This window comes from Heterodontus francisci, chromosome 7 (genome assembly GCF_036365525.1).
Source record: "Heterodontus francisci isolate sHetFra1 chromosome 7, sHetFra1.hap1, whole genome shotgun sequence".
Lineage (NCBI taxonomy): Eukaryota > Metazoa > Chordata > Chondrichthyes > Heterodontiformes > Heterodontidae > Heterodontus > Heterodontus francisci.
Window position 1 is genome coordinate 17,350,801 of NC_090377.1, and position 15,636 is coordinate 17,366,436.

General features: G+C 45.2%; 1 protein-coding gene across 7 annotated transcripts in view; it reads left to right on the top strand.

Annotated features, from left to right (window-relative positions):
* Positions 1-15,636, top strand: part of LOC137371879 (myc box-dependent-interacting protein 1) — a 164,888-nt gene that overhangs the window by 97,626 nt on the left and 51,626 nt on the right. For all 7 annotated transcript variants that reach the window (XM_068034853.1, XM_068034856.1, XM_068034859.1 and 4 more), the window contains one exon: positions 7,776-7,858. In XM_068034853.1, coding sequence (XP_067890954.1) covers positions 7,776-7,858 — 83 coding nt within the window. The remainder of the gene's footprint in view (positions 1-7,775; positions 7,859-15,636) is intronic.

A 15,636-nucleotide genomic window follows, 5' to 3' on the forward strand; every position in this document is an offset into this window, starting at 1 on the left:
CTCCCTGTGTCTGCGTGGGTTTCCTCCGGGTGCTCCGGTTTCCTCCCACATGCCAAAAGACTTGCAGGTTGATAGGTTAATTGGCCATTATAAATTGCCCCTAGTATAGGTAGGTAGTAGGGAAATATAGGGACAGGTGGGGATGTGGTAGGAATATGGAATTAGTGTAGGATTAGTATAAATGGGTGGTTGATGGTCGGCACGGACTCGGTGGGCCGAAGGGCCTGTTTCAGTGCTGTATCTCTAAACTAAACTAAACAAAAAGTGACCAAGTTGATTGAGGGAAGGGCTGTAGATGTCATATACATGGACTTCAGTAAGGCGTTTGATAAGGTTCCCCATGGTAGGCTGATGGAGAAAGTGAAGTCGCATGGGGTCCAGGGTGTACTCGCTAGATGGATAAAGAACTGGCTGGGCAACAGGAGACAGAGTAGCAGTGGAAGGGAGTTTCTCAATGGAGACGTGTGACCAGTGGTGTTCCACAGGGATCCGTGCTGGGACCAGTGTTTGTGATATACGTAAATGATTTGGAGGAAAGTATAGTCTGATTAGCAAGTTTGCAGACGACACTAAGATTGGTGGAGTAGCAGATAGTGAAGGGGACTGTCAGAGAATACAGCAGAATATAAATAGATTGGAGAGTTGGGCAGAAAAATGGCAGATGGAGTTCAATCAGGGCAAATGCGAGGTGATGCATTTTGGAAGATCCAATTCAAGAGTGAATTATACAGTAAATGGAAAAGTCCTGGGGAAAATTGATGTACAGAGAGATTTGGGTGTTCAGGTCCATTGTTCCCTGAAGGTGGCAACGCAGGTCAATAGAGTGGTCAAGAAGGCATACGGCATGCTTTCCTTCATCGGACGGGGTATTGAGTACAAGAGTTGGCAGGTCATGTTACAGTTGTATAAGACTTTGGTTCGGCCACATTTGGAATACTGCGTGCAGTTCTGGTCGCCATATTACCAAAAGGATGTAGATGCTTTGGAGAGGGTGCAGAGGAGGTTCACCAGGATGTTGCCTGGTATGGAGGGCGCTAGCTATGAAGAGAGGTTGAGCAGATTAGGATTATTTTCATTAGAAAGACAGAGGTTGAGGGGGGACCTGATTGAGGTGTACAAAATCATGAGAGGTATAGACAGGGTGGATAGCAAGAAGCTTTTTCCCAGAGTGGGGGATTCAATTACTAGGGGTCACGAGTTCAAAGTGAGAGGGGAAAAGTTTAGGGGGGATATGCGTGGAAAGTTCTTTACGCAGAGGGTGGTGGGTGTCTGGAACGCGTTGCCAGCGGAGGTGGTAGATGCGAACACGATAGCGTCTTTTAAGATGTATCTGGACAGATACATGAATGGGCAGGAAGCAAAGAGATACAGACCCTTAGAAAATAGGCGACAGGTTTAGATAGAGGATCTGGATCGGCACAGGCTTGGAGGGCCGAAGGGCCTGTTCCTGTGCTGTAATTTTCTTTGTTCTTTGTTCCTCCGATAAGGAGAATAAAACTGCACACAACACTCCAGATGTGGTCTCACCAAGGCCTTGTATAATGCAGCAAGACATCCTTGCTCCTGTACTCTAATCCCACTATGAAGGCCAACATACCATTTGCCACCTTAACTGCCTGCTGTACCTACTTTCAGCGACTGGTGCACAAGGGCACCCACGCTTGCTGCACCTCCCCCTTTCCCAATCTATCGCCGTTCAGATAATCTGCCTTTCTGTTTTTGCTGCCCAAGTGGATAACCTCACATTTATCCACATTGTACTGCATCTATCATGTATTTGTCCACTCACTCAACCTGTCCAAATCACACTTGAGCTTCTCTGCATCCTCCTCACAGCTCTCATTCCCACCAGCTTTTATGATGAGTCTTTAATGCAATGTAGAATGGAGAAAGAAAAAACATTTGCAGGGTTATCGGGAAAGAGCAGGGGAGTGGGACTAATTGGATTGCTGTTTTAAAGAGTCAGCACTGTTGCAATTGGACAAATGACCACCTGCTGTCCTGTGTTGTTCTATGATTTCTAATAGAGAATGGGTTTTCTGGATCTGTCGGACAAAATTTAGATCCTGCAATGACCTTAGCAACATAGTTAAAATTGGAGACCAGAAACTTGGGTTGTCTTTTCAATTTGGTCATTATTGTAAATCGATTTTTAACATAATTTATTGAAAGATATGTTGCCATTGATACTGCAGGGATACAAAGGCAAGGTTGGGTTATGTTTGCATGAATGGTATGGTTAAGTGATAGCAAATGATGCCAGTGTGATTGGGCAGCCTCCCAATATTTGGCCATGATCCTCGCCTGATTTGTTTTATTAACTTTTTTTTTTAAATTGAGGTACAGCTGCAGAGTTGGCAATACAGTCATCCTGAATGTGATTGACAATCGTTCAATGATTTGTGTGATCCTAGTGTGAGAAATTCACCCCTCTCTCCTCTTTAAGACCATTGCTAATCCTCAACTTTTTAAATTTTATGGGATGTGGGTGTGGCTGGTTAGGCCAGCATATTGCTCATCCCTGTTTACCCTTGAGAAGGTGGTTGTGAGCTGCCGCCTTGAACTGCTGCATTCCTGGGGTGTAGGCACACCAACAGTGCTGTTCCAGGATTTTGACCCAGTGACCATGAAGGAACAGCGATTTATAATTCCAAGTCAGGGTGGTGTGTGCCTTGGAGGGGAACTCGCAGGTGCTGGTGTTCCCATGCATCTGCTGCCCTTATCCTTCGAGGTGGGAGAGGTCGTGAGTTTGGAAGGAGCCTTGGTGAGTTGCTGCAGTGAATCTTGTAGATGGTACTTATTGCTGCTACTGTGCATTGGTGGAGGGAATGAATGTTGAAGGTGGCGATGGGGTGCCAAACAAGTGGGCTACTTTGATCTGGATGGTGTCGAGCTTCTTGTAGTATTGGAGCTGCACCCATTCAGGCAAGTGGAGAGTATTTTATCACACGTGACTTGTAGATGGTGGACAGCCTTTGGGGAGACAGGAGGTGAGTTACCTGCCACAGAATTCTCAGCCTTTGACCTGTCTTGTAGCCACAGCATTTATGTGGCTGGTCCAGTTCAGTTTCTGGTCAATGCTGACCCCCAGGATGTGGATAGTGGAGGATTCAGCGATGGTAATGCTATTGAATGTCAAGGGGAGATGGTTAGATTCTCTCTTGTTGGAGATGGTCCTTGCCTGGCACTTGTTTGGTGCAAATGTTACTTGCCACTTATCAGCTCAAGCCTGGATATTGTTCAAGTCTTGCTACATATGCACATGGGCTACTTCAGTATCTGAGGAGTACTGAACATTGTGCAATCATCAGTGAACATCCCCATTTCTGACCTCATGATGGAGGAGTGGTCATTGAGGCAGCTGAAGATGGTTGGGCCTAGGATACTACCCTGAGGAACTCCTGCAGTGATGTCCAGGCACTGAGATGATTGACCTCCAATGACCACAACAAACTTCCTTTGTGCCAATTACAGCTCTGAGCAGCGGAGAAATTACCCTCTGATTCCCATTGACTCCAGTTTTGCTCTGGCTCCTTGATGCAGTACTCTATCAAATACTGCCTTGATGTCAAGGGCAGTCACTCACCTCAGAGTTCAGCTGCTTTTTTCCATGTTTACACCAAGACTGTGATGAGGTCAGGAGCTGAGTGGCCCTGGTGGAACCCAAAGTGAGCGTCACAGCAGGTTATTGCTGAGCAAGTGCTGCTTGATAGCACTGTCAATGACCCCTTCTCTTTACAGATACAGCACTGAAACAGGCCCTTCAGCCCACTGAGTCCGTGCTGACCATCAACCACCCACTTATACTAATCCTACACTAATTCCACATTCCTACCACATCCCCACCTGTCCCCATATTTCCCTACCACCTACCTAAACTAGGGGCAATTTATAATGGCCAATTTACCTACCAACCTGCAAGTCTTTTGGCTTGTGGGAGGAAACCGGAGCACCCGGAGAAAACCCACGCAGACACAGGGAGAACTTGCAAACTCCACACAGGCAGTACCCAGAATTGAACCTGGGTCGCTGGAGCTGTGAGGCTGCGGTGCTAACCACTGCGCCACTTTGCTGATCGAGAGTAGACTGATCTGGTTGTAATAGGCTGGGTTGGATTTGTCCTGCTTTTTGTGCACAGGGCATATCTGGGTAATTTTCCACATTGCTGGCTAGATGTCAGTGTTGTAGCTGTACTGGAACAGCTTGGCTAGGGGTGCGGCTAGTTCTGGAGAACAAGTCTTCAGTACTATTGCCGGAATGTTGTCAGAGCTCATAGCCTTTGCAGTATCCAGTGCCTTCACTCGTTTTCTTGATATCACGTGGAGTAAATCAGATTGGCTGAAGACTGGCATCTGTGATGCTGCAGACCTCAGGAGGGGGCCGAGATGGGTCATCCACTCTGCACTTCTGGCTGATGACGGATGCAAATTTTTCAACCTTGTCTTTTGCACAGATGTACTGGGCTCCCCCATCGTTGAGGATGGCGATATTTGTGGAGCATCCTCCTGTCAGTTGTTTAATTATCCACCACCATTCATGACTGGATATGGTGGGACTGCAGAGCTTCAATCTGATCCGTTCATTGTGGAATGGCTTAGCCCTGTCTATCGCATGCTGCTTCCGTTGTTTGGCACGCAGTAATCCTGTGGTGTAGCTTCACCAGGCCGACGCCTCATTTTTAGAAATGCCTGTTGCTGCACCTGGCGTACCCTCCTACGCTCTTCTTTGAAGCAGGGGTGGTGGTGCAGGGCAGTAGGTGGTAATCGGGACTCTTCCTTGCCAGTATTTAACCTGATGCCATGAGACTTCATTGAGTCTGGAGTCAATGTTAAGGACTCCCAGGGTGACTCCCGACTGTATACCACTGTACCACCACCTCTGGTGGGTCTATCCTGCCGGTGGGGCAGGATATAACCAGGGATGGTGATGGTGTCAGGGACATTGTAAGGTATGATTCCATGAGTATTCCATGATTGTCAGTCTGTTGCTTGACTAGTCTGTGGGACAACTCTCCCAATTTTGGCCCAAGCCCCCAGATGTTGGTAAAGGGGACATTGCAGGGTCGCCGGCTGGGTTTGCTGTTGCCGTTTCCAGTGCCTAGGTTGATGGCTGGTATGTCCAGTTTTATTTTTTTTTTGTTGTATCAAACTGCTACAATGTCTGAGTGGCTTGCTGTGCCATTTCAGAGGGCAGGTAAGAGTCAACCACATTTCTGTGTCTAGATTCATATGTAGGCCAGACCAGGTGAAGATGGCAGATTTCCTTACCTAAAGGGCATCAGTGAACCTGATGGGGTTTTGCAACAATTGACAATGGTTTCATGGTCACTACTCGACTAGCTTTTTTTAATTTCAGGTTTATTAATTGAATTTGTATTCTACCCTCTGCTGTGGTGGGATTCTAACCTGTTTCCCCAGAGCATTAGCCTGGTCTAGTGACGTTATCACTATCCCTCCGCCTCCCCTGTTGACGTCATTGCAGCCATATTGTTGCTGGGAAGTATAGAACTTGAGGCAGTAGTCTCCTTTTTGGAGTTGTTGTTCTGCTTTGCTCACGGGCTCTCTGGCTTGCATGTTCATTTTTTTTTTTTTTCTCCTTACCACCTCCCTCAGAGTACTAGTTTTAAATTCCCATGTAAATTTACAGTGTGAATAGGGCATTCAGCCCAATGGGTCTGTGTTGGTGTTTTCCCACCCTCTTTATCTCTCCCTGCCAACATAATCTATTCTGGCCCAACCAGTCCCCATCCACCAACACCCTCTAGCCCAACCAGTCCCCATCCACCAACACCCTCCTCCGCCTGGCTGAACTTGTTCTCACATTGAACAACTTCTCCTTCAACTCCATGCATTTCCTTCAAGTAAAAGGTGTCGCTATGGGTACCCGCATGGTTCCTAGTTATGCCTGTCTTTTTGTGGGATATGTCGAGCATTCTTTGTTCCAGTCCTACTCAGGCCCCCTCCCCCAACTCTTTTTCCGGTACATTGATGACTGTATCGGTGCCGTTTCCTGCTCCCGCCCCGAACTAGAAAACTTTATCAACTTTGCTTCCAATTTCCACCCTTCTCTCACCTTTACATGGTCCATCTCTGACACTTCCCTTCCCTTCCTCGACTTCTCTGTCTCCATCTCTGGGGATAGGTTGTCTACCAATATCCATTATAAGCCCACCGACTCCCACAGCTACCTCGACTACACTTCTTCACACCCTACCTCCTGTAAGGACTCCATTCCATTCTCCCAGTTTCTCCGTCTCCGACGCATCTGCTCTGATGATGCTACCTTCCATGACGGTGCTTCTGATATGACCTCCTTTTTCCTCAACCGAGGATTTCCCCCCACTGTGGTTGACAGGGCCCTCAACCGTGTCCGACCCATTCCCCGCATCTCTACCCTCACCCCTTCCCCTCCCTCCCAGAACCGTGACAGGGTTCCCCTTGTCCTCACTTTTCATCCCACCAGCCTCCATATCCAAAGGATCATCCTCCGCCATTTTCGCCACCTCCAGCGTGATGCCACTACCAGTCGCATCTTCCCCTCCCTTCCCCTGTCAGCATTCCGAAGGGATCGTTCCCTCCGCGACACCCTGGTCCACTCCTCCATTACCCCCACCACCTCGTCCCCGTCCCAGGGCACCTTCCCTTGCAATCGCAGGAGGTGTAATACCTGCCCATTTACCTCCTCTCTCCTCACTATCCCAGGCCCCAAACACTCCTTTCAGGTGAAGCAGCGATTTACTTGTACTTCTTTCAATGTAGTATACTGTATTCGCTGCTCACAGTGTGGTCTCCTCTACATTGGGGAGACCAAGCGCAGACTGGGTGACCGCTTTGCGGAACATCTCCGCTCAGTCCGCAAGCAGGACCCTGAGCTTCCGGTTGCTTGCCATTTCAACACTCCCCCCTGCTCTCATGCTCACATCTCTGTCCTGGGATTGCTGCAGTGTTCCAGTGAACATCAACGCAAGCTCGAGGAACAGCATCTCATCTACCGATTAGGCACACTACAGCCTGCCGGACTGAACATTGAGTTCAATAATTTCAGAGCATGACAGCCCCCCACTTTACTTTCATTTTTAGTTATTTTTTCTTCCTTTTTTTTTTTGCATTCCTTTTTACATTTTTTACAATCTTTTTTTGCATTTATTTCATTTCATCTTAGTTTGTTCAGTTTGCTTACCCACTGTCTTTTTCAGGTTGTTTTTCTTCAGGTTTGCACTTGCTGATGTTCAATATTCAGTATATTCACACCTAATCTGTACTAATGCTTTGTCTTTCAACACACCATTAACATATTGTTTGCCTTTGCTCCGTGACCTTTTGGTCAGCTATGTGGCCTGGTCCAATCTGCACCTTCTCCTTTGTTATCTCTTGCCCAACCCCCACCTCACTTGTTTATAATCTGTGACTTTTCTAATATTTGTCAGTTCCGAAGAAGGGTCACTGACCCGAAACGTTAACTCTGCTTCTCTTTCCACAGATGCTGCCAGACCTGCTGAGTGAATCCAGCATTTCTTGTTTTTGTTTCAGATTTCCAGCATCCGCAGTATTTTGCTTCTATTCTTTTACCCCTTGTGTTCATCTAGCTTCCCATTAAATGCATCAATGCAGTTCACTTCAATCACTTCACGTGGTAGCAAGTTCCACATTCTAACCACTCTTTGAGTAAAGAAGTTTCTTCTGAATTTTCTGTTTGATTTATGAGTGACTATCTTATGCTGCCTAGTTGTGATGCTCTTCATCCTGATCACTTGTTTTTTTAAAATCCTTTCACAGCTGAACCTAAATCGCGGTGAAGTAATGAGCCAACTGGAGCAGCAACATGTGGGCAAGTCTGTACCAGTCAAGGGAGCACTGAGGTTGGTTTTATTTAAGGAGATGTCGAGTTCATTTTAAAAATCTGATTTTGGTGTCATTTGGGCTGGAGATTTTTATTTTGAATCTTTATTAACAGGATGTTCTTTTGCCTCAGTTGCTAAAATTGCCACTAGGTACAATTCCTGGTCTGCACTGAGGTAGTTGATCTCTCCTTCAGACACTTCACATTTGGTCCCAGTATTCTGCATGTGGGTGCTGCCACTTCTGATGATTAATTACTGAAGAAAGACTTGCGTTTATATAGCATCTTTCAGGACATCCCAAAGTCCTTTTACAGCTGGTGAAATACTTTTTTTGAAGTGTAGTCACTGTTATAAAGCATGAACCGTGGCAACCAATTTGTGCACAGCAAGGTCCTGCAAATGACAATATGACGACTGGATAATCTGTTGTCCTGTGTTGTTGATGGATAAATATTGGCCAGGGCACCAGGGAGAAACTACCCTGCTGTTCAAAATAGTGCCATGGATCTGTCTGCCCACATGAGAGGGCAGACAGGACTTAATTTCCTGTTTCAGTTGAAAGACCAGCTGTAAAATGTTTTGGGACCTTGTGAACGGTGCTATATAATTAAAAGTCTGTCTTTGCATTGTGGTTGGTGCAGGCTTCTATAACTGGCTGGGATATTTGAGTGGCTGCTGGCAATTGGCTATTTAACTTTATTGAGGGGGCAATAGGGGAAGGTATAGATAGCACCTGGCTTTCCCTCGCTGCTTCCTGTGACCAGACAGGTAATGTCTTAGCTCTAATATGTTGTCTGTGCTCTGACAATACCAGATGAAGTTCTGCCAGCCTCTTCTATCACAATGGGAAAATTGTGAATAAATGCACAAAATCTGTTGGTTACTTCAGCATTCAGGATAGATTCTGTAATTGTGTTTCAGATCCCTGTGGGAGTAAAGTTTGTGTAATCCATATGCCTCCCTTCCTTCCTGACTTCTAACAATGTTAAAAATATTGCAGCATGTTTTCATTAAACATGCTTTCTCACTTCCAGCTGTTTTGGACTTGCCTTAAATGCTTCATGAATTTGATTTGTAGTGTGAAATGTGACCAATTTAAAAGTCAAACTTTAAATCTGTTCCACAGTAAAGGCTTGTGATTGTTCAATCATAACCTTACAACCTATTTAATGACTGTTATTAGGCTGTGATTAGAGTTGCTTGCATGGCATGACAAAGCACCCCAAGGAGGTGGCTGGCAGATATTGTGTTGAAGTTGGAGGTTTCTGATCAAAGGTGTGGTCAGAGGCTTGTTCTCAGGAGGCTTTTGTAGCCATGATTGATTTTTGCTTTTTTAAACTGTTATAACCATTGCAGAAGGAGTGCCTTCAATAAAGAAATGTCTGCCAAACTCTTGCTCCATTTTGGAGCATAGTGCTGCTAACTTGAGTACTGTGCCAAGTTGCCCACTGATTGAAAGGCTGCACATTACTGATCTGAAGCCTGCCATGCTTGCAACCTCTCAATTTGAATTTAATTATTTTCTCCAATAAGCACACCACCTAATATCATGTGTGCATTTTGCACATTACACTTCTTGCAAATTTGGTCACAATGCTTTCTCTTTTTTTCTCAATCACTCGGATTGTACAGAGGACCTCACTTCCCCAACACCCGGGAATAGAAAAAGCTTTATTCATTAGGAATTTATTTTTTATTTATTTTTTAGAGATACAGCACTGAAACAGGCCCTTCGGCCCACTGAGTCTGTGCCGACCAACAACCACCCATTTATACTAACCCTGCAACTATCCCATATTCCCTACCACTTACCTACACTCAGGGCAATTTATAATGGCCAATTTATCTATTAACCTGCAAGTCTTTGGCTGTGGGAGGAAACCGGAGCACCCGGTGAAAATCCACGCGGTCACAGGGAGAACTTGCAAACTCCGCACAGGCAGTACCCAGAATCAAACCCGGGTCCCTGGAGCTGTGAGGATGCGGTGCTAACCGCTGCGCAACTGTCTGCCTTCTCAAAAACCTTTTAGAAGCCAGAATAAGAGAGTCTGTCCTCCAGTTGACCTGTGCATTTGCTAAGAACAGTCAGAATGTAAACCTTTGCAAGCACTGCACCATTTGTCCCTAAAGGGGGACACACCCACACTTCAGACTAACACTGCGCTCTCGGTGGTTTAATGCTCCTGCCTTTGAGTGTATCCCCTGACACTGATCCTCATAGAATGGTTACAGCACAGAAGGAGGCCGTTCGGCCTGTTGTGTCTGCTGGTTCCCTGAAGGTGCAGTTCACCCAATACCACTCCGTCTTCTCTCCATAGCCCTGCACGTTCTTGCTTATTCAGGTAATCCAGTTCCCTCTTGAATGCCTTGATTTTTGAATCTGCCTTCACCACACTCGGGCAGTGCAGTCCAGATCCTAACCACTTGCTGTGTGAAAAGGTTTTTCCTCATTGCCTTGCTTCTTTTGCCAATTACCTTTTTTAATTCTGTGCCCTCTGGTTCTTTATCCTTCCATCAATGGGAACAGTTTTTCCGATCTACTTTGTCCAGACCCCTCATGATTTTGAATGCCTTTATCAAATCTCCTCTCAACCTTCTCCAAGGAAAACGGTTGTAGCTTCTCTAATCTATCTACATAACTGAAGTTTCTCATCCCTTGAGCCATTCTTGTGAATCTTTTCTCCACCCTAACTAATGTCTTCATATCCTTCTGAAAGCGTCATGCCCGGAACAGAACACAATACTCCAGTTGAGGCTGAACCAGTGCTTTATACAACTTTGACATAACTTCCTTGCTTTTGTACTCTATGCACCTATTGATAAAGCCTAGGATGCTGTATGCTTTATTTGCCACTTTGAATGATTTATGCACGTATTCATCTGGGTCCCTCTACTCCTGCAACCCTTTTAGAATTGTACCCTTATTTTATAGTCTGTTTTTCCTACCAAAATAAATCACTTCACATTTCTCTGCATTAAATTTCTCTGCCACTCGTCTGCCCATTCCACCAACCTGTCTGTCCTTTTTTGAAGTTCTACAGTATCCTCATGGGAAATTTGCTTGTAGCTCTAAATTATTTTTGAACTGTCAGCATGTTCAACAGATTTGCTTCCCAGTTGTGCTGCATTATTATATCATGTCACATCATGCACACTTGCCATCAGATGTACTTCAGAATTCTTTCTAAGAAAGATTACATCACTAGGCTCTAAAATGTGCGAATTATGGCTTGTAATATGATTTTCGTTGAGCCAAATTGTTTTCTTTCGTTCTTCGCCTCTAAGACTGCTTTTTTTTTCTTGCCACCATTATCTACAGGAAGTTGTTGAACAGAGCAAACTAGCTGTTGGCCAGCTTATCCACATTCCTGTTGACTTTCGCAGTGCCGATAACCAATGTTTGTTTGCTTGTTAAGTTGGCTAAGTGAAGAAATTTGTTTTTGGTTCTGAAAGCTACTGGATGAGATCTCAACCAGGAAAGGGAAGCTTGTATTTGCTTGGCAACTCAGTTGAAGGCAAAAAGAAAACTCGTCCTGGAAATCTGAAATAAAGTGGGAAAGGTGGAAGGTGCACAGCAGGGTCACTTTTTTTGGTGGGGTGGGTAGGGATGGAAATGCACGTCCAGGATGTTGCCATATAAATCTCCTGAATGCTGATTGACCTGCTGTGTTGACATTCAGCTGTTAATCTACTGCCTCCTACTGTGGTTCACAGCGACAGAGTAAACACGCAACACTTTGTGTGGCATATACGAAACAGACTTTATTCATAAGCTCAATCTAACTGTACAGTGTGTTGCTTTCTGCCTCAAGTTCTATCTTTTAAGCCCTCCAAAGAATGGTTAAAACCCGTGCTCCTTTGTACACCATATTTTCATACATCAGTGGTACATCTCATAGATGAGACCTCATGACATACCTGTTCCTGAATCCTTTGAAAACAGTCATGTTATACTTGATTACTTCATAGCTGCTTCTCTTATCCTTTTGAAGAATGGTTTTAAGTTTATCTTTCTATATTATTAATGGATCCTACTACCCATGTTTATTATCCTAACCAGCAAAGTTACACCTTAATCGCTCGTGACTAAAGCCATTGAATTTAAAAAAGTATTCATGGGATGTGGGTGTCGCTGGCTAGGCCGGCATTTATTGCCCATCCCTAATTGCCCTTGAGAAGGTGGTGGTGAGCTGCCTTCAACCACTGCAGTCCATGCGAGATGGGTACACCCTGTACAGCATGAGGTGCTGTTAGGGAGGGAGTTCCAGGATTTTGACCCAGCGACAGTGAAGGAACGGATGTATAGTTCCAAGTCAGGATGGCGTGAGACTTGGAGGGGAACTTGCAGGTGGTGGTGTTCCCATGTATTTGCTGCCCTTGTCCTTTCTAGGTGGTAGAGGTCATGGGTTTGAAAGGTGCTGTTTAAGGAGCCTTGATGTGTTGCTGCCGTGCATCTTGTAGATGGTACACACTGCTGCCACTGTGCGTCGCTGGTGGAGGGCGTGAATGTTGAAGGTGATGGATGGGATGCCAATCAAGCAGGCTGCTTTGTCCTGGATGGTGTCGAGCTTCTTGAGTTGTTGGAGCTGCACCCATCCAGGCAAGTGGAGAGTATTGCATTACACTCCTGACTTGTGCCTTGTAGATGGTGGGCAGCCTTTGGGGAGACAGGAGATGAGTTACCTGCAGCAGAATTCCTAGCCTCTGACCTGCTCTTTTAGCCACAGCATTTATGTGGTTACTCCAGTTCAGTTTCTGGTCAATGCTAACCCCCAGGATGTGGATAGTGGGGGATTCAGCAATGGTGATACCATTGAATGTCAAGGGGAGGTGGTTAGATTCTCTCGTTGGAGATGGTCATTGCCCGGCACTTGTGTGGCACGAATGTTACTTGCCACTTATCAGCCCAAGCCTGGATATTGTCCAAGTCTTGTTGCATTTCTACACGGACTGTTTCAGTGTTTGAGCAGTTGCGAATGGTGCTGAACATTGTGCAATCGTCGGCGAACATCCCCACTTCTCACCTTATGATTGAGGGAAGGTCATTGAAGCAGCTGAAGATGGTTGGGCCTAGGACTGTTGCTCATTTCTTTGTCCAAGTATTTCTCTCATATATAACCGACACTAAAAGCCAAAGATGAGCCTTTCTTTCCCCTCAGCACTTCAAAGCCATCCTGTTTAACTTGGAAAGACTGCACCAAGATACAGAAAAGTTTGACTTTTTTTTTTAGCCCTCAACCCTCCAATGTCCAATATCCAATTCTCCAGAATGTGCAATGCTCTGTATTTCTAGCATTTTATTGTCATGCAGGCCCCCACCTGCCAAGAATGAGGCACACATTATTTTGCCACATGAATATTAAAACTTAAAATTGCTGCTGGGAAGAGAAGAGGGCCTATCACAAGGAATTGCCAGGCTCCTTGCTGAAAGACCTTTTTTGTATACTAGCAGACAGTGTTGGAACAAAGTAACCAGTCGCTGCTTCCCCAATGCACAAGACCTGGTCAGACCAGTTTAGTCACATGACTGGCAGTTGGAGTTTTTGAATTCGAACTTGCCACAGTTTTAAAACTGAACGCTCTTTGCTCCTGGACTGAACACCCCTCTCCTGTCTGCTCCATCTCTTTCTCACGGAACAGAAGACCCATTGAAGACGCATGAACCCCAAGAGAAATGTCTCCTGCAGTGAATAAGGTTTAAGAATACTGGGCTCCAACGAAAAGCAGGACTACCTACAAAAGGACCAGTGAGCTCGAAGCACAGTAACAAGAAACTTTTGATATTGCCTCAAACCTCTGTACTTTTCTGTCTCTATTTGCATATGTGTATCGCATACGCATGCTAGCTTGGGGCATGGCATGTATTTGTACGTGTTAATTGAATTAGAATTTAAGTTTTAATAAATTTCACTTTTCCTTAAACCTAAAAGCCTGTTTATACTAATTTCTAATTGGAAAGTGGTTAACAAGGATTCACAAAGGGGGAGGTTAAAACACTGTTTAAAATTTAAACCCCTGTTACAAGATCAGGTGATGGCTGAAAGAGACCCCTAGATACCTTTTCTCACCTGGTTGTAACAATTGCTAAGCTAATGTTTGGTTTATAGCAAATCTTAATCAACTTCTACCATTACACATAGACCAACTCAATTCCACATACTCTTAGTTTTGCCTGCACTTTGTCTTAAGAGTTTAGGTGAATCCACTTTATTACAATAGGTTCAAACATTGCCCATCATACTGACCAGATTTAACTTGGGTCATGAAGCAAATGTTTACTCTGTGTATAAAAGTCTTTTTTCCTGCCAAAGTACATAGGATCAGGTGTAGGCCATTTAGCCCTTTGAGCCTGTTCTACCATTCAGTTAGATCATGGCTGATAGGTACTTCAATTACATTTTCCTGCCTTTGTTCCATATCAAAGAACAAAGAACAGTACAGGAACAGGCCATTCGTCCCTCCAAGCCTGTGCCGATCTTGATGCCTGCCTAAACTAAAACCTTCTGCACTTCCGGGGACCATATCCCTCTATTTCCATCCTATTCATGTATTTGTCAAGATGCCTCTTAAACGTCGCTATTGTACCTGCTTCCACCACCTCCCCCGGCAGCAAGTTCCAGGCACTCACCACCCTCCGTGTAAAAAAAAAAAAAACTTGCCTCACACATCCCCTCTAAACTTTGCCCCTCGCACCTTAAACCTATGTCCCCTAGTAACTGACTCTTCCACCCTTGGAAAAAGCTTCTGACTATCCACCCTGTCCATGCCGCTCATAACTTTGTAAACCTCTATCATATCGCCCCTCCACCTCCGTCATTCCAGTGAAAACAATCCGAGTTTTTCCAACCTCTCCTCATAGCTAATGCCCTCCAGACCAGGCAACATCCTGGTAAACCTCTTCTGTACCCTCTCCAAAGCCTCCACATCCTTCTGGTAGTGTGGCGACCAGAATTGCACGCAATATTCTAAGTGTGGCCTAAATAAAGTTCTGTACAGCTGCAACATGACTTGCCAATTTTTATACTCTATGCCCCCACTGGTGAAAGCAAGCATGCCGTATGCTTTCTTGACTACCTTATCCACCTGCATTGCCACTTTCAGTGATCTGTGGACCTGTACGCCCAGATCTCTCTGCCTGTCAGTACTCCTAAGGGTTCTGCCATTTACTGTATACCTCCCACCTGCATTAGACCTTCCAAAATGCATTACCTCACATTTGTCTGGATTAAACTCCATCTGCCATTTCTCTGCCCAAGTCTCCAACCGATCTATATCCTGCTGTATCCTCTGACAATCGTCATTACTGTCCGCAACTCCACCAACCTTTGTGTCGTCCGCAAACTTACTAATCAGACCAGCTACATTTTCCTCCAAATCATTTATATATACTACAAACAGCAAAGGTCCCAGCACTGATCACTGCGGAACACCACTAGTCACATCCCTCCATTCAGAAAAGCACCCTTCCACTGCTACCCTCTGTCTTCTATGACAGAGCCAGTTCTGTATCCATCTTGCCAGCTCACCTCTGATCCCGTGTGACTTCACCTTTTGTACCAGTCTGCCATGAGGGACCTTGTCAAAGGCTTTACTGAAGTCCATATAGATAACATCCACTGCCCTTGCTTCATCAATCATCTTTGTCACTTCCTCAAAAAACTCAATCAAATTAGTGAGACACTACCTCCCCTTCACAAAACCATGCTGCCTCTCGCTAATAAGTTCGTTTGTTTCCAAATGGGAGTAAATCCTGTCCCGAAGAATCCTCTAATAATTTCCCTACCACTGACGTAAGG